Here is a 22,364-nt window from a genome sequence, read left to right as displayed (position 1 = left end):
TTCGTGGCCTCTCTACCAGCCGCCACACTGTTTTTGACGATTTAGGGTTTGGTCGAGGTCATTTTTTAGGTGCTGTCTTTATCTCTATAGTATCTCTATTGCTGCTGGACGACACTCTGAACAGAAAATCTAGTGCTGAAATCTGGGAAAAACAGTTAAAACTGTGTTTTTTAAACCTAAAAGTTGAGTTTTGAAATTTCAGCTAGGATACTCAGTATTGTTTGGTACTTTCATGATATAGTGTTTCCTGAGTGCTGCTAGAAGCCCTCCATGCAAGAAATTTAGAAAATCCCCAAATCTTGAGAATCCCTAATTCTCTGCAAAAACCCTAATTTCCAAAATTTAGGGCTTTTTAAATCCCAAAACCCTGTATTTTGAGAGTCATGGTCTGATTCCCCTTGGTAGCTATTCCCATGGACAATATTGGCATATTTTCAGGGTATCCTCACCATGATCTTCATCGACACGGAGGATGTCCACATTTGAGCAGGCAGCTACTCACGGAGCATCTGTCATCTGAGAGATCTACATTTTTTTTCTCTTATTTGTGTGAAGCTTGATGTATTTGGGTACTCTACCCTGAGTAGTACCCCAAAAATTGATTGTCATAATCTCACGAGTCTTTTCTTTTCTATCTATGGTGTTTTGTGCTTGGATCAACCTACGAACATGCTCAGAATTTAGCCTCTGAGTTACATGGGGTGCATAGATTAGTAGTCTGTCATTGTCATGTTCTGTTCTTGTTTGATTCTAGTAATCCCTCACCTTTCCTCCATGGGGGGGTGTTGGGACATGAAGTCAAGTTGAGTGTGTTTTAATGTGTTCAACTAGGAGTTCTAGCAAAGTCCTATGTGTGAGTGCCACGTGTCATATTGGGAGATATCCCATATACACTTTGGTATTCTAATGTGTGTGCCTATCCTATATATGATTGTACTTGTGTGTCACATCAACGCACATCAAGGAGTCTGTACATCAAGCTTATCAATGTGAGTCCTTTTATTTTGGCACTTCCATTTCTCTTTTTTTCATTTATGTTTCCTTTCATTATGTTTACATTTGAGTATCATTCTCTCTGTCCCTAGCCTACCCTCTCTTTCTCCCTCTCCCTCTCCATCGTGTACCTTCATTTGCCAGCTTGTCGTCGGGGGACTCATGCCAAATCAAGAGCTGTTGAAGGATTTTGCTTATGATGCATTGGGTCTTGTATTCCTTCTCAAGTGATGAGTGATTGGATAGTGATAGAGGCAGTCCCTTCTTCTTTGATCCTATTACTAACCTAATGTGGTGCTTTCAAGCGCACTCTTGGATTCTTTCCCAATTTTCTTATCCTTAAGACGCTTTGAGTGTTACGTTACCACTGCCTCTCATGCTATGCATGATGTATTTGTGCTTGAGTGCTTTGCTCTCGGATATCCCTTTCATACTTAATTCAAGTCTTTTTCAGGGGGAAAGAAAAGGATGTTGCCATTGGTGTTGGTGTCTAAATATTTCTTGAATCAGAGAGCACATAGAACTTTTTCCATTGCAAGTCTCGTTTAGTACATATGGAAGATGGACTGTTGCGATCTCCATTGCTATCCTCTTTTAGCACTAGCCTTTAAACAATTTTAAAGAGGGTCATTTTTATCTGTTATCGTTAATGCTTATGTCACTAGTACTTTCATTGCATATGATTACCCTTTCTGCCGTTTTTCCATAGGCCCTATAATGGATGGTAATATTTCTCATATTTGTTCGTTTCTAGTAAGCTTTCTTAAATGTTTTTCACTAATGCAGACATTTTCTCATTTAGTCTTGTATCCTGGTTGATCCTCTTTTCATTTTAGATTTATATTGCTGCCATACTTCTTGTCAGTTGCTTTGTCAATGAAAATGATTCTTTCTTCTCTGCCCAGGCATTTCATGAGGCAACAGTAACAGATGCTTGCAAATCAATTAGAGGTTCAATATTTTGGATGGCTCCAGAAGTTATTAAAGGAGATAATTATGGACGGCATGCCGATATTTGGAGTGTTGGTTGTACTGTTATTGAAATGCTCACAGCAATGTAAGTCACTTTTGTAACCCAATTACCGTCATGCTCTTTATATCTCCTACTTGTTTTTCAACGCGAAGAGTAGAACAACTGTTTTTTTTTCTTTCCTATCCTATATCCCTGCTTTTTTTGTCAACACTAAAAGTAGATTATCACTTTATTTTTCTTTCTTTCCTATTACCATACTCTAATCCTTTCTTTGTCTCCTTCACTGTTGTTGCCACTGTCTCCTAAACTCACCTCTGTATTTAACTCGTGTCTCTATGAGCTCTCTCTCCAAACCCCTCATACTTGTATTCCTTCGTTAACTTATGTTGCTCTTTTCCTTTTACTAAAGAATTTGATTTAGGAGATGGGTTTCCACCCATCTAGCAAGAAGGATCGCTGTCATCAAGATCATCCCATCATTGGCCGCATTGTCATTGCTACCTCAAGGTTTTCGTCTCACAATGTTCCAGATTGCTATTGTGCCTGTCAAATTATTTATTTGTTAGATTTCTGTCAGCACTGCCTTCCCTTCTTTCGCTACTCAGTAAGTAATGTCAGTCGGCTTCAAATCAGTTGCAGAGGCAGGAGACCTTCCAGAGCTCCCACTTGGGAGGATTTTCAGATTTCTCCTGATTTTCAAAGAGTTTTTTGGAGTCGTCTCTGGAATTCCCACAGGAATAGAAAGATCACTCTATTCATTTGGCTTTCTATTCATGGTGGGATTGTAGTTAACTTGTAGACTTTGCAACAACTGATTGGATATCCCTGCTAGGCACAGTCACTGCATGTGACCCCGTGGCTGCCACATCATCATTAAGCACATTTGCACTCCTTTTATTTTGGTTATCATTGCCTAGCAATTCTTCTTTCCATTATGCTTTCCATATTTCCATTCCGTTCCTAGTTAGTTTGGCATTCTCTTACTGCCATGTCTCTTCATATGGTATCAGAGTCACCTCCAATTGAGGTAAGAGAGTAGCCATGAAGCTACCTTCCCCCCTCCTCATTGGAAGGTCCTCTCTTCCACTTGGAGGGCTAGCCTCTCCTCCTCTCCTTCCTTGAGCACTCCCTCTTCTTCCTTTGCCTCTCCACATTGAGCTTCTCTCCTCCTACCTATGCCTCACCATCGGCCGCTCCTTTAGCCTCAGCATCAGCTGCAAATCAGCCGTACAGCCATACGGACTGTACGGATTGGTGCGCCGTACAACAGGCCTGCTGATTGCCGTACCAGGCTGCCCGTACACTTTTGCCATACTGTCCGTACAGCTTGCTCCGCTGCCCGTACAGCCAGCTCAACTATCCATACCAAACAGCCTCGAAATATGTGCCCTTGCCCTCATTTGCAGCTGCTTATAGCCTTGCCTCTACTTCAAAATCGGTGACTCTCCCTTAGCCATTTTCAGAGTCACTATGTGAGTGCTCCGTTTAGCTACCCCATGGACTTCACCGACACATATTTTCGGGCATCCATGCCTAGTGCTTCATTGACATCGTCATCGACTCGCAGGGATGTGCACAGATGTGTATTAGCCACTTGGAGGACATCTCTTACTCCTAAGAGATCTATTTTTATTATTCCTACAGCTTGATGTATTTTGGGGTCCTCTGCCCTGGGTGTCCCCCTAAAATGATATGTCTTGAGTGTTTGGTTTCCATTTTGGCTAAAGGTCCTCTGCCTTGGATAGTCCTCCTAAAAAGATGTATTGATTTTCCTATGTTTTTGGTGTGTGGCTTACTAACATGTCCTATTATGAAGCCAAGGGGGGATGTACTGTGGGAGCCATATGTATTGGCTTTGATAGGTCTATTTGTTTATCAAGCCTGGCTTGAGAGTTCCAGGATGTTGATGAGATTTCTATGTTATGCTCACTAGCCTTTGAGCCATGCTCACTTGCCTCTGAGATTATGTGGGAACCATGTCTAGTTTTCCGGCATGCATAGTTTTGATGGCCGTCTTTGTCATGTTCTGTTCTTGGTTCCATTCCAGTAGTCTCTCACCTTGCCTTCATGGGGGGGTGTTGGAATATGAAGCCAAAGTGAGTCAAAAATGAGTGTACTAGGTGTCTAGGGGGTGTTTTATAGTCTAGTGAGTCCTAGACATGCCACGTGTCATATTGGCAGCTATCCCATATACACTATGGCTTTCTAGAATCTAGTGTCACACTATATAGTGTTGTACTTGTCTTGAGTCTTTTCACATGAGTCAACATCAAGCTTTATATCATGTGAGTATTTTGGTTATCATTGCCTAGCTTTTTTTTCAAAAAAGAGACTTCTATTAAGTAAGAAAGAAACCCGCTAGAGCAAGCTCTGTGCAGAAATACACCATGCTAAGCATGTAATAAAAAACACCTCAGAGGAATGAGGTAGAAAGAAACCAAGGCTGAGGCTGAAAATGCCATCTGAACCCTGTAGAAGTCTTAGCAAAGAAGGGAGAGTCTCTCTAATCTCTGAGAAAAGTAACTGTCCTGGAGGAGGCTACTCGAGATGATCCCTGCATGGTCGCCCAAATGGCCATCAGAGTGTGTATCGTATCTGTCCAAGTATTGGCCAAGATCTGAGAAGGGTGAACCTGAGAACCCTCCAAAGCCTCAATGCATCTGGCTCTCCAAATGTGCCATGCTGCAATGCTAGCTAGGATCTCCCATGGAGAGTCGACCGAGGAGTGAGCGGCCCTGAAAAGAGTGGCCGGAACATCCTCTAGAGAGCATGACTCCACAAGGTGTCATCGGATGTGAAGAGCCCAAGAGGAATCAAGTCTCTCAAAAAATACATGGGGCCCTAAAAGAGTAAGCCAAGCCACTGATCCCAGGTCATATAGAAAGGTAGGCAAACAAAAGTGTTGAAAAGTCTTGCAATCCCCTTCCATATGATTCTCGCCTATCTGCAATCCCAAAGGCAGTGCTGTATTGTCTCCAAATCAGGAAGGCGAAGGCAAGAAGGGTTAGCTCCGAACTTGGACCTCCAATGGTTTACTGCTATCCCACCATGAATAGAAAGCCAAAAGAAGAGAGTGATTTTTCTATTCTGGTGGGATTTCCAGAGTCTCTGCCAAAAAAATTTCTGCAAGTCAGCAGGAATCTGAAAGTTCTCCCAATGATGAGCTTTGGTGGGTCTCCAACCCCTATAGCTGAGCTGGAATTTCTTGGCATTACTGACCGTGTAACGAAAGAAGGGGATGCCCTAGCAATTGTTCCTGCCATTATGCTTTCCATATTTCCATTCCGTTCCTAGTTAGCTTGGCATTCTCCTATTGCCATATCTCTTTACTTCCTATCAATCTTTTCCAAAGAAACTGGGAGAATTTTTCGTAGAGTATTTTTGAAGCTGCTATAAGCATTCAGAATGGCTGCCATAAGAGCAGAGGGAGGAGACCTGGGAGGGGCTGAAGTAAAAATCCACTTGGTGATACCCATCCAATCTCTACTTAAAGGAGTACCTTCGCATAAAGAAATCCTTCCAAGGCTCTTGCCCAGACAAAGATCCCCTTACCACAAACTGGCAAAGTAATGCCCTATATTGCAAGTCTGGGTCTATGGTATTGCGACCTCATTTTGTTTGAAGGATCAATGTCTTGCAAGCCATCTTGGCCATAGTATCTAGCCTATTCCACAAAAATTCATTATAGGTCTCTTGAGATAGAGTAATGCAATCCTTAGCGTTGCACCAACAAGAGCAAACATACCATGCCGTGGCCAGCAAAACCTGGTGAACAACCACTATCCTGGAAGCCAGGTCTAATTTGGCTGAACTCCAAAAGAGGAGTTTCCTTCTAATGCTCTCCAGCAAATCGCTGTGAAGAAGAGATACCCATACTCTACCTGGTATCCTAGATATTTGATGGGAACACCCCTCTACAAAACCATTGGGACAGCTTTCATATTTCTGTAGAGGTGTAGAAATTTTTTTGAAGGAGACTTTGGAAATCTCTTAGAAATAGAAAAATCGCTCTCTTGTTTTGGCTTTCTATTCACAGAGGGATTGCAGTGAACCTGTGGAGGTCCAAGTTTGCGGCTGACCCTACATGTCCTGGTTGCCATTCAGTGCCTTTGGGGGTACAGACAGGCGAGGATCATTGCTTTCAGAAGCAGGCAAAGCAACAATCAAAGGAGCATGCCCACTTGGTGCAAGATGCCACCAATGAGGACAAAGAGGACGACACTCCGAAACAAGCACTTGCTGATGAAATCCACAATCTCTCTCTATGATGGACTGCTTGAGAGACTAGACCGATTTTATGTTGGGGACTAGACACTGTACAGAGGTGGCTCTACCGGGATTCTGGCAGGTACCACGATGTCAGACCACTCTCTAGTAGTACTTCACTTAGATCAGCCCTGTTGAGCTCTCCCTTAGAAGGGGGTCATTATTCCAAAGGACCTCCTACAGGACGAGGAGATCCAGCAGGTCATGGTAGGGACTTGGGAGTAGTCAGAGACGACACCATGCGAGGGCTGGACTGATTGGGTGGCCGATGTGATTCAGAGGAGTAGTGAGGAGTTGCAGGCTCACGCCCTTAGGCGGAGGACTCTTGAGGAGCATGAGTGGGATTTGAGGAGAGTAGGACCCAGGTTCTCAGTGGCTTAGCGACAGGTTCGAGAGCGCTCACCTTGAGCTTCAGGACACAGAGCTTCGGCAGGTTGAGTTCTCCTATCACTCCTCCCAAGCCCGGTGGGTGCAGCAGGGGGATAGGATGACGAAGTAGTTTTTTGAGACCACTGGGCCCCGATCGGCAGGCACACAGCTACTACATTGTCTTCGTGATTCATAGGGCATCATGCACAGTGACCCACATGAGATTTTAGACCTGACCATAGGTTTTTACAGCCAGCTCTTTCAGATGGAGAGGATGAGCCCAGTTGTCTTGTGGCCTGAGAGGTAATTTGGGATCACATTCCAATAGTAGTCTCGCAGGATTTATGCAGTAGACAGGAGAAGCCTTTCACAGATGAGGAGCTCTGGGAGGGTGAGCAAGCGCTTGCCATGGGTAGAAAGGACAAATTTCAGAAAAAGTTTGAGCCAAAACACAGCCATACAACTCATCCCAAGGAGGAGAATGCAAGCAGTTCAAGCAAAAATAAAAAAAAGGGCAAATGCAATTATTGCAAGAAGCTAGGACATTACATCGCAGAGTGTCAGAAAAGGATTGCCAATGAAAAGAAGCACTATAGTAGAAGAGGACTTGCATCTTCTTCAAAGGACAGCGCAGTGCTTGCACTTGCCGCACTCCCAGTCGCAGGTTTACCAGTTTCAGCTCCACTATCTCATCTTCCGCCCAGCGCAGTGCCCGCACTTGCCGCACTCCCAGTCGCAGGTACACCGGTTTCAGCTCCATTATCTCATCTTCCGCCCATAGCTACTTTGTACCCGCAGTTTTTTTCACCCCTCCCCTCTCAGGTTCCTTCTTCTCCTACCCCTTCTCCACCCTTTTTGCTCCCCCTCTCAAAGCCCTCTGTCACCTCTTCCCCCCCTTTGTTGCCTATTTTACCTACTTGGCCAGAGCCTCCCTCCTCCTCATCCTCTCTACAGACTTTACCCATCCCCTCCTCTCCATCCCCGGTACCCGCTTTCTCTCCCCCCCCCCTTTCCAGCCTTCTCCTTCATCCCCGCTACCCACCTTACCGGTTTCCCCCCTTTCTCCCTTTCTTTCTCCTTCCATGCCTTGTGCTGTTTGTCCTTGTCGCCACATCCTACCAGAGCTTCAGCACTTTGAGACCCACCTCCGAGCTGCCCTTCAGATGCTTCACAGGAAGGACGAGACCATTTCTCTACTTACAGCTCAGGTTGCATCTCTTGCTGATTGAGTGACACAGCAGGATCGGGAGATCTTGTCTATTAGGACAGATCTTCAGGTCTTACAGGCGACTCATAGGACTCTTGCTGGAGAGATTCATGGACACACAGAGCGAGTGCAGCAGATCGAGACTCGCGTTCAGCACATAGATACATCTCCCACTACAGCAGTAGCAGCGGTTGAGGAGCGTTTGACCTCCCTTCAGACAGAGGTCCAGAGAGCCACAGAGTGGGTGGATGTCGTCCACCGTCAGCCATCACAGCCTCAGAGATCGACTGTATCAGCTACATTGGCCGAGTCACAACAGAGGGCCACAAAGGCCCTCAACATTCGCATTCGTGGTATCTTGCCCTCGGCGACAGAGTCCACGATGACACAGGCTGTGACCTTTGTCTCTCAGACACTGGGAGTACAGGGTCATGGCATAGTAGGATCATATAGAGTCGGGAGGGATCGAACTAGAGAAGCAGCCCCTCATTATCAGATTCAGAGATGCCCAGGCACGTCTAGCTGCCCTCAGGAGGAGAGGGACACTCAGAGACCACCCACAGATTTCCATGGACGAGGATCTGACTCAGATACAGGTTGAGGAGCGTAAGGCGCTCATGCCTCAGAGAGATGCAGCCCGAGCTCAGGGCAAGTGGGCAATGATCAGGGATGGCAGACTCATCACAGGCACTTTGAGGCGTGCTCCCACAGTGCTTAGAGATGACAGACCAGCAGATATAGCCCCACCTCCACCTCCTGCTACGACCGCTTGATGGGACAGGGCCCATGGGACACACCACCCGTCAGATAGTCTACGCATCGCTGTATGGAATTGCAATGGTTCTTTTACAGCACAGCCAGGCAATCTACGGGGGGCATTCTTTGGGAGAGATATCATCTTTTTCACGGAGACACACGAGAGTCCAGAGAGACCTTTGCCACGAGTGACAGGGTATACATGGAGATCTGCCTTCAGGCAGCACACCCGAACATTTGGAGTGAGAGGATCTGGAGGAGTGGCCATTTTGTACAGAGAGCATCTCGATCGGATCATCACAATGGAGAGAGCGGATTCACATGCCCGATTCTTGTGGGTACGCATCTGCCGCAGAGCCCCTCAGCGAGATCTTTTTATTGCAGTTTGCTACTTCCCCCCGGCGCAGTCGATCTATTCTTCCACTGGACCAGGCCAGTCCATATTTGAGGATCTCTCAGCGGACATTGCAGATTTTTCACATCGCGGAGAAGTCATCCTTTTAGGAGACTTCAACGCGAGGACCTCAGACAGACAGGCCCTCACTTATGACTTCATGGAGGATCCGGTCATACTCTCAGCATTTCACGATGATAGCCTCTGTCGGACTTCATCAGACTGCACAGTACAGCCCACAGATCAGGGACGTCAGTTACTGGAGTTCCTCACCTCGCACAGTATGGTCATTTATAACGGCTCGTCCAGGTGGCCACAGTCTTCCATGCCTACATTCTCTTCTGCTTCTGGGCGTGGTACTAGCGTGATCGACTACATCATAGGTCCCCCGACTCTAGTCCCTTCCATCCATAGCCTTACTGTTAGCCCCTTCATGCCCTCTGCCGACCATGCACTCATCCACTTTACTTTGACTAATGTCTCCCATGACCCACCCCCCCCTCATTATCATGACCGCCAACCCTATTACGAGGTTCATTTCGACCACCAGTTCGATGATGTATATAGCCAGAACCTCAGCCGCCTACTCCGTCCTCATCTATTAGATGCTCTACCATCCACGCAGGACCGGTGGGAACTTGTACATACTTCACTCGTTTCTGCCGCTCACATGTCGTTCCCTGCCACATGTCATTCGTCTAGTCCCCCACCGGTTGGTCTTGTTCCTTGCAACGGTTGGTATGACGAGGAGTGTAAGAAACTCCGCAGGAAACTTCACCTTGAGATGAAGGAGAAGTCTCCCCTCCTTGCCAAAACCAAGAGAGACTACAAGTGGTTGGTTAGGCGCAAGAAACGCCAATTTCTAGCCCGGAATGAGGAGGAGTTGAGAAGCTTGCTTTTCAGCTGTGACTCCAAGGAATTCTGGAGAAAATTTCTCCGCTCGAAGTCTCAGAGCCCCCTCACAGATCCACGTGTCTGGTCTGCATACACTTCAGCTCTATACGATGTTCCAGATCAGCCAGCCATCGATTTATCCCATTCCCCTAGGCCAGCTTCATCTAGTCTCTTCACACCAGAGAGTGTCTGTGCAGCAGTCCACCGATTGAAGAACGGGAGAGCTAAGGATCATGATGGATTGCAAGCGGAGTATGTAATCCATGGGATTGATGCCTTAGATTTTGTTCTTTCCCGTCTCTTCAATGAGTCTGTTTGTACAGGCCTACCACAGTCCTGGTTAGGCAATACCATAGTACCTATCCACAAGTTGGGGTACCCTATGGAGCCGTCGAATCACAGGACCATCATGATTGGCCACGTTATGGCCAAGATCTATGCATCAGTTTTGGAAAGCTGTATAAATGACCATGCCGAGATGACAGGACTCAGAGCCAGAGGGCAGGCTGGATTTCGCAGGGATCATTCGACACTTGACCACATCCTCACACTCAGGACACTGGTAGAGGAGGCGAAGTCACAAAGGCAACGGCTTTATTGTTGCTTCGTGGACTTCAGGAAGGCATTTGACACAGTTCCGCGATTCAGATTGTTTCAGAGGATTCGCCAAATGGGCTTCAGTGGAGAGATACAGTGGGCTATCATGGCTTTGTATGAGAGGGTCACTGGTCGGGTTCGGACACGTGAGGGGCTCTCAGAGGAGGTATGCAGCACGATTGGGGTGAAGCAAGGTTGCCCGCTCTCTCCTACTCTCTTTGGATTATATATTGATGAGCTAGAGATGTTTATACAGATGACAGGCGGTGTGGGCTCTACTCTCTCAGGATCCTCCATTCCTATCCTCCTGTATGCGGACGATGTGGTTCTCATTTCCTCTACTGCTCAGGACCTCCAGGCACATATTGAGGCACTCCACAGGTTTTGCCAGGACAGGGGGTTGACCGTAAACCTTGGCAAGACCAAGGTTATGGTTTTCAACACCTCTGATCGTATTTATAGCACGGATGAGTTTTGCTTCACATATGACGGACAGCCCATTGAGCTTGTTAGAGAGTACACTTATTTGGGGGCAGTTTTCAGGGGACCGGTTTTCACCATGACATATGCAGCACAAGATAGGATTAGTAAAGGGTATGCTTCGTTGGCTCATCTTGAGCGTCAGTGTTTTCAGTCCCACTTTCAGCATCCCGATACGAAATCCTTGCTTTTTGATACATTGGTGAGACCAGCTGCGATGTATGCAGCTCCTTTCTGGGCAGGAGACCTCGGCGCTGCAGATTGGAGACGAGTAGAGAGGTTACAGATCATCATGTTCTCTCGGCTCATTAGGGCCAAGGCTACAGTTCCGCATGAGATCATGCTAGCAGAGTTTGGAGCTACTCCCCTTGCATTGGATGCAGCGTTTCAGTCGGTCATGTATTTGCATAGGGTTAGGGAGTTTGGAGACTCAGCAGCAGGCAGAGCTCGGTTGCCATGGTTAGCACTTGCATCTTCTATGGAGTTGGCACGATCTGGGGCCCGATACTGCTGGTACTTCAGACTCACTAGGTGGCTCACATCTCTTGGACTAGACATGGATAGACTGCCTCCCTTCCGATACAGCATAGATGCCCCTCATCTCGAGTTGACTCGCCACGAGCTTAGCCAGGTCACGAGAGCAGACTTGCTGCAGCTTCATACGTATCGCACTTGGATTTATCCCACGCAGCTTCCGACGAAGATGGCCACATATCGTGACCACTTCCTTTGGATCTCAGAGGATGGATTTGTCATTCCACCAGGCTATACAGGTATGCACATGTCCCACTCACTGAGGATTGCCCTTGGCCAGCTTAGAGTCTCTTCGCATCAGCTCGAGATAGAGGCTGGTAGGATGCGACGCATGGAGGATGGACGGCGACCAGGCCGAGAGACCAGGATCTGCCCTTGTTGCACCATGGGAGAGGTGGAGTCAGAGGAGCACTTCATTTGCAGATGCCCGCTATATTATGAGCTCAGAGGTAGATTCCACTGTCTCTTCACGGATGGCTTTGGACCTCTCTCACGAGTGATGGACTACGAGGATCAGCATTGCCTAGCTCTTTATGTCAGGGAGGCCACTATGCTTCGACGAGACTACCTCAGAGACCATCAGCACAAACCGGAGCGTGATAGAGCCCAGCCTGATAGAGCTCAGGCACACGCTATACCAGAGGACAGAGACCAGGAGGAGCACGAGGAGGTCAGAGCTCACACAGGACACATGCCTCCACCCTGTGGATGTACATATGAGATGGTTTGTAGATGCCGCAGGATCTTGTTACATAGGGTACATACTCGTCGCTTCATCTCCAGACGATCCAGGATGATGGCAGCTTTTCGGAGGAGACTTACTCATGGAGATCTCGCCCCACCAGCCGCTCACCTCACCTTTGCTCAGATTTGTACTCTCATAGTAGGAGACAGAGTCGATGGACAGGATTTCCAGTATTATTTTGGTTCTCAGACTCCGTGACACCTGGACTTGTATCTTTGCATTGGCATATTGTACTCATCCCCCCATTTTGCACCCAGGGGCGGTTTCCTTGCATCTAGTTTACTTTGTATTTAGGCTCAGATTTGACATTATGTACTTTCACTTGCATTGTATTGCATAGCACTTAGATGATATTCGACGATGCCTCTTCTTTGTGGCACGTTGATTTTGTGTTATCTTGTATGCAGAGTTCTTGATGTCCCATGGGCCCATTTTGGCCTTTAGTGGACAATAATACACTTTCTTTCTTTCTTTCTTTCCCCTGAGGACTTCCCTACCCTTGCTCACGCAGAGGCCTACCACCCTGGAGGGGCTTGTTTTTGCCACTAGGCAAGGTAAGGTGTTCCATTCAACTTCCTCCCATTGATGAGGATTGTTAGTTGGAACATTCAAGGCCTTGGTGGTTTGCCTCATTGCCATTGCAGTGGGCTATTAATCCAAAATTAGCTTCATCCAAGTATCAGTAGTGGTCCCATTGATATACTTTTTCTTCAAGAACATAAACTGGATGTAGAGATTGCTCAAAGTTAGGTAAAGGTCCTACTTTTTGGTCTTTCGCTTTGGGCACAAGGGGGAAAACATGCAGTTTAGTATCATATTCTTTTCTTTCCCTTGTGGTCGAACCCTCCTTTGTTGATTTTGGTGGACATAAGGTTGGTCTTCTCAACCTTCATGCCCCCAATAGCAAAGGGGAATGTGTTCCTTCTAGAAGGATCTTCTCTGTTGGGCCCCCACTATAGAGTCGTGGATTATTGGAGGGGACTTCAACATGGTGGGGTTGCCTTTAGACAAAATGGGAGGAGAGAAGATGGCATTCATTCTCTAGAGAGAGCAGCTTGGGATTTCTTTCTCTTTCACTATAGTGGCAGAGATGCTTGGGCAAATGATGCCTTTCACACTTTGCCACATTGCTCTAGTTTTCTTGAGGTTGCATATGCCCATCCATGCATGGATAGACAGATTCTATGTTGATGATTGGGCACATGATAGAGGAGGTTCAATATGCATTGCAATAGGGTTACCACTTTGGATCACTTTCCAGTGGTTCTTATGATTTCTAAGCCTCATGAGAGGCCTTGCTATGCTAGTATTAGGATTCTAGATGCATTGTATGCAGAGGAGGGCCTCATAGAGGATGTTTTGTAGATATGGATTTCTCGTTTGCAGGGTGGAATGTCACCCCATTTACATGTTGCAGCAGCCTTATGTGGTGTTAATGATTTTTACCAAACTATTGCTAGCACTAGGAGACATAAGAAGTCCTTGGTGAACAGCTAGCAACCCTTCAAAGGAACGATCAGAAAAGGTCTACATATGCTTGGATTTAGGAGCGCCTTGCTACAACAAGGGCTCATATGCAAATTTTGCTAGATTAGAGAGCAGACTATGTCTTTCATGCGCAGGAATCGTTCTAGATCCATATGGGAGGAAGAGTCAACAAACAAATTTCAGCCCAAGACATGGTAGAGAGCGTGTATCTCAACTTACTGACTCTAATAGGGTTTTAGAGATAGATCTTGATGCCATTATGTAGATTGCTACAAACCTGTATGCCTCCCTTCTTTGAGAAGATCCTAATTCACCTGCTAGAGTTGATGCCAAACATATGATTTAGCAGAGTATTCCAATATTGGTGAAAGCCCATATGACATATTTACTTGATTCCCCTTTCACCACCAATATGGAATTCAGGACTGCACTTCTTGCAAGGCACAAGGGTAGATGCTCGGGCTCAGATGGACAGACACCTCCCTTTTTTATTGCTTTCTTGGACATGATTGAGGACCATGTTACCTCAGCCCTGCAGGGAATTTAAGACTCTAGTATGACACCTGATTCACGTATAGAGGATCTCATTCATCTTATCCCAAAGGGAGGTTGAAGAAATTTCATCTCCCAATGGAGACCCATCGCTTTGTTGGGAACGTTTTACAAGATTTTGGACAATGCAGTCAGTCTGAATTTGTAGCCCATTCTTCTTGATCTTATTCACGATATGCAGACTCTCTTCTTGCATGGAAGAAGCGTTTTTTATAATATTTTCTTTTTGGAAAACTTCAAATTGGACTATGCAGAGTGGCCAGTGCCTTGCCATTCTACTCTTGGATTTTGAAATGGCATACGATAGTAGATTGGAGTTTTTTGAAAGGTACCCTTGTAAACTTGGAATTCTTAGATGCATGGATTGGAGGAGTTTCTTACTTATACAAATCATCCCACACCCAATTGCTCATCAGAGGAGAAAGGGGTGTGAGATTTCAAATTTTCAGATCAATTTGATAGGGATGCCCTCTTGGCCCTTTCTTGTATTTATTTGTGGCTGAAGCAATGAGTATATTTTTGAGATCCCAAGAATAAATTATTGGGCTGAGACTTCCTTTTAGACAGGATGTGAAGCTCTTGGATAGTGAGCTAGCCCATGATATTGCTATTTTTTTGAATGTTAACACACATAACCTCACATCCTTTAGAAGAGTCTTGGATTTGTTTTGAATTGCTAGCAAGTGCATATATTGATTGGAACAAATCCAACGGCTTTTGGATTAGTGATGAGGACACTCCAATCTGGGGACTGATTTTGGTTTTACTTGGATCTAGAGGGGTGCCCCTATCAAGTACAGAGGCTACCAAGTTGGTGCAGGTATATCTCCATCATAGCAATTGTCCCTGTGTTGGAGAGTGTTAGAAGGAAGCTTCTCTTTTGGAGCTCAAGCAAACTCGACCTCACTTCCACCGATAGTGATGGTCAACTAAGTGGTCAACTAAGTATTGCTGGCCACAATTTGGTTTATTTGTTTTTCTTGGTGTTATTCTAGGAGTTGCATTGCTCAGTTTAAAAGATCGATAAGGAATTTTATTTGGAGTGGTCTGTATGGTTGAGCAAATACTAGATCTAGGGTGGCTTGGGAGACTTTTATCCTACCCAAGTGGGAAGATGGCCTCATTATTTTAGATTTAGACTTGCGCACATCAAAGATTTATTATGAAAGTGGTGGCTAGAGGACTCTTGATAGGGCAAGAACCTTGGAATAATTTTCTTCATGAGATGCATTTAGTCCTGCACTCCTTCCATTGGTGAAGATTGGTAAGATAGAACTAGATGGATCTTTACACTAGTCCATCTCAGAGTTCCGCTCCTCATGGCTGCTATCCTCAAAGCTTGGGCCAGCTTCAAGAGTACTCTTTATAGATTCCCCCCTTTTTCTCATGCCTCACATGATGTACTTCTCCACTGAGATTTGCTCCCAAAGATTCTTTCATACTTGATAGAACTCTCCTTTTTGCCCAAAGAGAAAAAAAAAACTTGTCCTACATGTGAGATCACAAACAAGAAGTATCTACTATTTGGTCTAGATATCAAGATCAAGACAAAATTCAATAGATGGACAACCACATGCTTCAATCATGTGTCATTGCACAAACATTACCTCAAGTGCATCTAGGGCATCTTGCCAATCTTGAATGTCATGCTCCTCTATCGCTCCCCCCAAAATGCTAATATTTTTTAAATTGATAGTAAAGTCATTGGAGGATTTCTTATACAATTGGAATAATCTTGCTCATACACAGTGTTTTGTCATAAAAGTTTGAATTCTCTTCTATTGTGGAGCCTATATTACATAGATAGGTATGAATTGGATTTTATTATTATTATTATTATTATTTTTGGGGGGGGAGGGAGTTTAATCGTGGCAACATGCCTTACACAATCTATTTCTTTTGCTCCATAGACACCCTTGGCCCACAATAGACAACACATGGGCGGCTATATTTCAGATTGCTAAAGCTAGCAGTGGACCTCCCATACCTGATTGTGCATCTGAGTTTGCAAAATCATTTCTTGTTGAATGTTTCCACCTTGATCCAAAAATGCGTCCAAGTGCTTCCAAGGTATGTTATTCATGATAAATATGTGTAATGCACATTTAAAAAGATGCTAATAACACATGCTTACATCTATTCTTTATAGCATGCATACAATTATGTGATGGTCTCTTCACACAATAAAAAATAATGTGCACATGTTAGCCAATCCAAGAAAGAGAAGGCTAAGAAGTTATCCCAAGGTGTGTACTGAGAACAAGTCCAAAAAGGGTCGGGAAAAAAAATAAGGCAGTGGGTGATGGGACTAGATGGGGGGGGAGAAAAGGAGGGATTGGTGGGGAGGTCACAATTCACAGAAGAGAAGAAAGGGAAAGAAACTCCCCTTCCAGACTAGCCTAAGGGCTACTATAGGTTAAACTAAGGGGCGTGGGGGGGGGGGAAATGACGCTTGGGAGGGAGGGTGTGCCAACATGGTGGGAAAGAAGGTAGAACAAACAAAAGGTACCAATGGGGATATTCACATGAAAACTATTACAAAAGTTTAGAAATCCACTCAAATTTGAGCACTTACTAAAGTCACAAGGAGCTTGCAAATATCGAAAACAAAAGTAATTGCATGTCAGCTATGTAAAAATAGCAATGGTGGTTTGAAATTTATGAGATCGCGATATGGCTCACTTGTCCCTTTTAATAATCCTACCACTAATTACCCCAAGCATGAATCAATGATTTAATCCATACTCATTACCCAAATTTCCAATGCTGGAGACTTTGGCTCTATGGAGGAGTTCCCATCAGGTATTTACAGTGGGACCCCGGAGAGTGGGAGTGGATTGACGCGGGGCATCGAGAGAAGACCATCCCCTTCTTTCGTTACACGGTCAGTAATGCCAGGAGATTTCAGCTCAGTAGTAGAGGTTGGAGACCCTCCAGAGTTCCTCATTGGGAGACTTTTGGTATTACTGCGGATCAGCAGAGGTACTTCTGGAGGAGGCTCTGGAAATCCCACAGGAATAGAAAGATCACTATCTTCTTTTGGCTTTCTATTCATGGAGGGATTGCAGTGAACCTTTGGAGGTCCAGATTCGGAGCCGACCCTACTTGCCCTCGTTGCCTTTCTGCTTCGGAGTCTATTCAGCATTGCTTATGGGATTGCAGACAGGCGAGATTGATTTGGATGGGGATAGCCAGGATCTTCAGTCACTTTGCCCATTCCCCACTCTTTATAACTTGGGGCTCGGTGGCTTGGCTTTCTCTTACAGGACCTCAGGTTTTCTATGAGGGACTTACGCCCATCACTCTTGGCTTGAATCTGTTTATGTATGCCTACTAGTTCCCAAGTCTTATTTTGCAGGGTGCTATCCTACTTCTCTTTGGTGGTTTTGTGCTACTTGGATTCTTGTGCTTCTCCATATTTTTAGGCTTAGGTAGATCTTTTATGGTCGTCATCAAGATATGATCCGCATAAAGTCTATCGGGTGTCCTTCAATTTCTAGTGGATCTCCCACATCACTAGTAGAGGGTCCCATCTAAAATTTTTCTTTTTTTAACTATAATTTATAAAAATTGTTATACTTAGCTCTTCTTCACCATATTCAAGTGAAATTTCTCTAGCAATAATGGGTTAATTACTCTTTTTCTCCATTGTCTTAATGATAGAAGAGAACGATGCATCTTATTTTGAAGCATATCCAATTACTCCTTCATTAGAAATCACATCATTTTTTCATTTGGAATTTCAAATCTTGTTAACCTTACGATCATCATATAGCAAACAAAGATTCCTTTAATGGATTTGTCATTTCTTTCCTTTGGTGTCTACGATGTGAATTTTAGAAAGCCGTGTAGATAAATATTCTTTTCTTATCTATTTCAAACTTTTTGCTAATAAAAGACTGTTTAGAATATTTTCTAACATCTTTAATTGCACTCCACTTATGAAGGTATGCATTTGTATATATTGCTGTTTCCCCAAAGATATGTAGGTTTACTACGAATTCTGTGACATGAAAAATTGATATCTTTTAATTGGCATCGATGTCACTTTTATGAATGGTTGATAAGAGTGTGAGTCTCAAGCAATAGCCTAGTGGTTATCACTTAATTTCATTTTCTAAGATATTGAAGGGATTGAGAGAATGAATGGAAGGGGCCATTTTAAATACCATCTGTATGAATGATAAATAGCTTGGTATGGGGTGACATTTATTTGTGTAGGAGATATTATGGGGTTTTTAGAAAATAAGAAGAGTGAGATATAATGCAAGAGAGTTCACATGCCAAGCATGTGGAAGGCATGCAGAGGAGTGTGGAGTCAAGTGGAATCCTTCCACAATTCCTATGTAGGATATGGAAGATGTGGACACATGGAAAAGAGGGGTCCCTATGGAATCCATGAAGGAAGACTCTTGAATTTCTCAAATTCTTAAAGAGAAACGAGCATCTTGTAATGGGACATGTCAAGAGTAGCCAAAAAGGATATGGATGGTGACATATTGACACATCCCAGTACTCTTGAAACATCTGATCTGCAAGCAAACACAAGAACACACACACAACGTGAGAAACTGAGCAGGCTGCTCACCACCCAACCATGACATCTACGGGATATGATCCCGAATCAGGAGATGTCCCCTCCGAGCCACGAGCTGAGCTACTAGCACGAACTCCCAACCAGATCCAAACCAGCCTGGTGTCCCATACCACCAGGTGGCGCTGTGAAGCCTGGGATCTGCTACTAGGCCTTGGGCTACGCTAAGATGCAGGCGCGCATCCGCGACTCAATCCAGGATCAGACCTAGTACCTGGAAACGAAACTTGCTCCCATCGGCTCACTGAGAACTGAACCTCTGGGCCCCTTATATAGACTCGGGTCCCAGGCGCCAAAAATAGCGAAGACCTCTAACTGGTTCGTACCCTTGCCACTCAACCCGAGAATCAAGCCTGCCTAGCTCTAAGCCTCCCGAGGCTACCTGAGCTAGTCTTGTGTACCCAGTACACGTCAGATACCAATCCGTGCACATGACATACTTCCCCTCCTCAAAGAACTCACTCCTGAGTTCGCTAAAAAACCCGAAAATGTTCTTTGGAGGTTTTGTAATGTCTCCCATGTTGCATCTTCCTCAACACGATCCTTCCACTTGATCTTGTATTCCGTGATAGATCGATTACGAATCTGTCTGTCATGGAATTCAAGAATACATTCAGGTTCGTGTGGAATAAAAGTCAAATCTGTAACTTCTATTATCTCGTGAGGAGAAACAATTTGATCATCCGCACCCAAGACTTCTTTCAGTCTACTGACATGAAAGACTAGATGTACTTTAACATCAGGAGGCAATTCTAGTCGATATGCAACTGGTCCAATTCTTTTAATGACCTTGAACGGACCACAGTATTTGGGGGATAATTTCGGAACCAAACCAGTACTTAGGCTCTTGGATTCCTTGGGAATTTGCAAATATACCATCGTTCCTTCAGAGAACTCTCTAGGTGAACGATGTCTATTAGCATAAAATCTGTCCCGATTTTGGGCACTTCTAATAGACTCCTTGGCAAACTGCAACATTTCTTGCATGTCTTGCAAGAAGTTCTTAGCAGCATCATTTTGAATCCTTTTTAACCCAACCATAACTGGTGACTTAGGTTGAAACCCATACATAAGCATAAAAGAACTGTAACCAGTACTGGAATGCTTTGCACTGTTATAAGCAAATTCTATCATAGGTAGATAATCTTCCCATGAAGACTGTCTCTTAGATACATATGCCCGAAGCATATCTTCAACCAATTGGTTAACCTTCTCTGTACTGCCATTGGATTGTGCATGATCTGAGGAACTCATACTTTGAGTAGTTTCTAACTTCTCAAAAACAAGTGTCCAAAAGTTACTTGTAAACTTTGAGTCCCTGTCACTGACTATGTCAGAGGGTAAACCATACAGCTTATACAAGTGGTCCACAAACTCATGAGCCAGCTGAATAGCTGAAATAGTTGTTCTAGTAGGTAAGAATCTAGCCATTTTTGTCAAACGGTCAACTATGACCCAAATGGAGTCATGACCCTTGCGCGTTCGAGGCAAACTAGTAATAAAATCCATGGAAATACTTTCCCATTTATTACCTGGAATCTGTAATGGCTGTAATAAACCCGCGCTTCTAAGGCGTTCTGCCTTAGTAACCTGACAAACCCGGCAACGTACTACATAGTTTTCAATAAATGCACGCATCTTAGGCCAATAAAAGGTATGCTTCACAAGAGATAGAGTCCGATGTATACCCGGATGTCCAGCACTAGGAGCATCATGACACTCCCAGAGAATCTTGGATCTAAGTTCCAGAACATCTGGCACACAAATCTTTCCATTTCGGAACAACAAGCCGTTCCTAATCATCCACTGACCTCCCGCCGCCTGTACCGTAGGTGGCACAATCCCCGAGTCCTGGTCAACCATGGAGCTCCCATCCTGGACTCTCTGCCAATAAGAACTGAAATGACTATCAGTTGCATAAAGCCCTCTCAAGGATTGAAATGGGTTTGAGGATATTTCCGTAAATGACATAGCATTTACAAACTTGACTCGACTTAAGGCATCCGCCACACTATTCAACGAACCCTTTCGATGACGTACTTCAAAATCAAAATCTTGCATTAATTCTGCCCATCTAGCTTTTCGTCCCCTTAATTCAGACCCATCACACACATACTTAATTGACTGATGATTACAAGAAACTTTGAACCATACAAGTAGTGTCTCCAAACCTTAAGGGCATACACTACAGCATAGATTTCCTTTTCTAGTGTGGGCCAACGATATTGGGTGTTGTCTAGGCTTTTACTCTCAAAAGCTACAGGTCTGCCCTCTTGGAATAGAGCTGCCCCAATCGCAAAATCACTCGCATCGGCCTCTAAAACATAAGGCCGGGTAGGATTGGGTAATGCAAGAACAGGTGCTTCCTTGATAGAAAACTTCAAGGTTTCAAAAGCCTTGTTCAATGCATCATTCCAAAAGATCGGCTGGGTAGACCTGTGTCCACGACCTTTCAATATGTTTGTCAGGGGTGCCGTGTGAATAATCACGCACAGACTTCCGTAGAAATACCGTAAATCCTAGGAAAGAACGAAGTTGTTTCACAGTCTGAGGGATAGGCCATTCTAAAAACTTCTGGATACGATTCAGATCAATGCTAATACCTTCAGAAGAAATCTTGTGTCCTAAGTAAATGATCTCCTTCATAAAGAAGTTACATTTACTCATCTTGGCATAGAGCTTATGCTGTCTTAGAATAACTAAGACAATCCGGAGGTGTCCTATGTGATCCTCAAGTGTTCGGCTATATACCAAGATGTCATCTAAGAACACTACAACGAATTTGCCCAGAAAATCTCAGAACAAATCGTTCATCATTTGCTGGAAGGTGGCAGGAGCATTGGTCAAACCAAAAGGTAATACAAGAAACTCGTAGTGGCCATACCTAGTTCGGAATGCGGTTCTATCTATGTATTTAGCATAGATATGGATTTGGTGATAACCCGTGCGCAAATCAATCTTAGTGAAATACTTCGCTCCGGCCAAACGGTCTATCAGATCATCAGAACGAGGTAGAGGGTATCGATTCTTAATTGTCACTTTATTCAATCGTTTATAATCTATACACATTCTCCATGTAGAATCTTTCTTCTTTCTTAAGAGGACAGGTGCTCCCCAAGGTGATTTACTTGGGCGAATATATCCCATATTCAGGTAATCCTGTAACTGTGTAGCTAGCTCATCCTTCTCAAGTTGGCTCATCCTAAAAGGTGATACACCAATAGGTTGAGCCCCAGGTACTAAGTCTATGCGATGATCTACTGCCCATTCTAGAGGTAAACCTTCCGACAGTTGAGCAGGGAATACATCCTTGAAACCATCTAACAACATTCTCAATTCACGGTGTTCAAACACACTTAAATCATTCTTGTTATTTACAGAGACAAAAAATGAAGAAAGTGGAATCAAAACACACTTATAGACATCATAATGAGAAGTGTTTAATATATTCTGAAGCTGCGTCATAGATACAATAGGTCCCTAAGAAGAGGGAATATTATCACACTGAATACAAAACTGGGT

At 44.5% G+C, this 22,364-nt stretch overlaps 1 protein-coding gene across 1 annotated transcript in view; it reads left to right on the top strand.

Annotated features, from left to right (window-relative positions):
* LOC147894239 (uncharacterized) overlaps positions 1-22,364 on the top strand; it is a 143,726-nt gene that overhangs the window by 119,576 nt on the left and 1,786 nt on the right. Inside the window, exons 9-10 of the mRNA XM_087384702.1 lie at positions 1,899-2,050; positions 16,159-16,318. Coding sequence (XP_087240828.1) covers positions 1,899-2,050; positions 16,159-16,318 — 312 coding nt within the window. The remainder of the gene's footprint in view (positions 1-1,898; positions 2,051-16,158; positions 16,319-22,364) is intronic.

Source organism: Dipteris shenzhenensis, chromosome 14 (assembly GCF_047967505.1).
Source record: "Dipteris shenzhenensis isolate YYH24624 ecotype China chromosome 14, Dip_SZ_1.0, whole genome shotgun sequence".
Lineage (NCBI taxonomy): Eukaryota > Viridiplantae > Streptophyta > Polypodiopsida > Gleicheniales > Dipteridaceae > Dipteris > Dipteris shenzhenensis.
The sequence above is the reverse complement of the archived record's forward strand: the minus strand, read 5'-3'. Positions and strand labels throughout refer to the sequence as shown.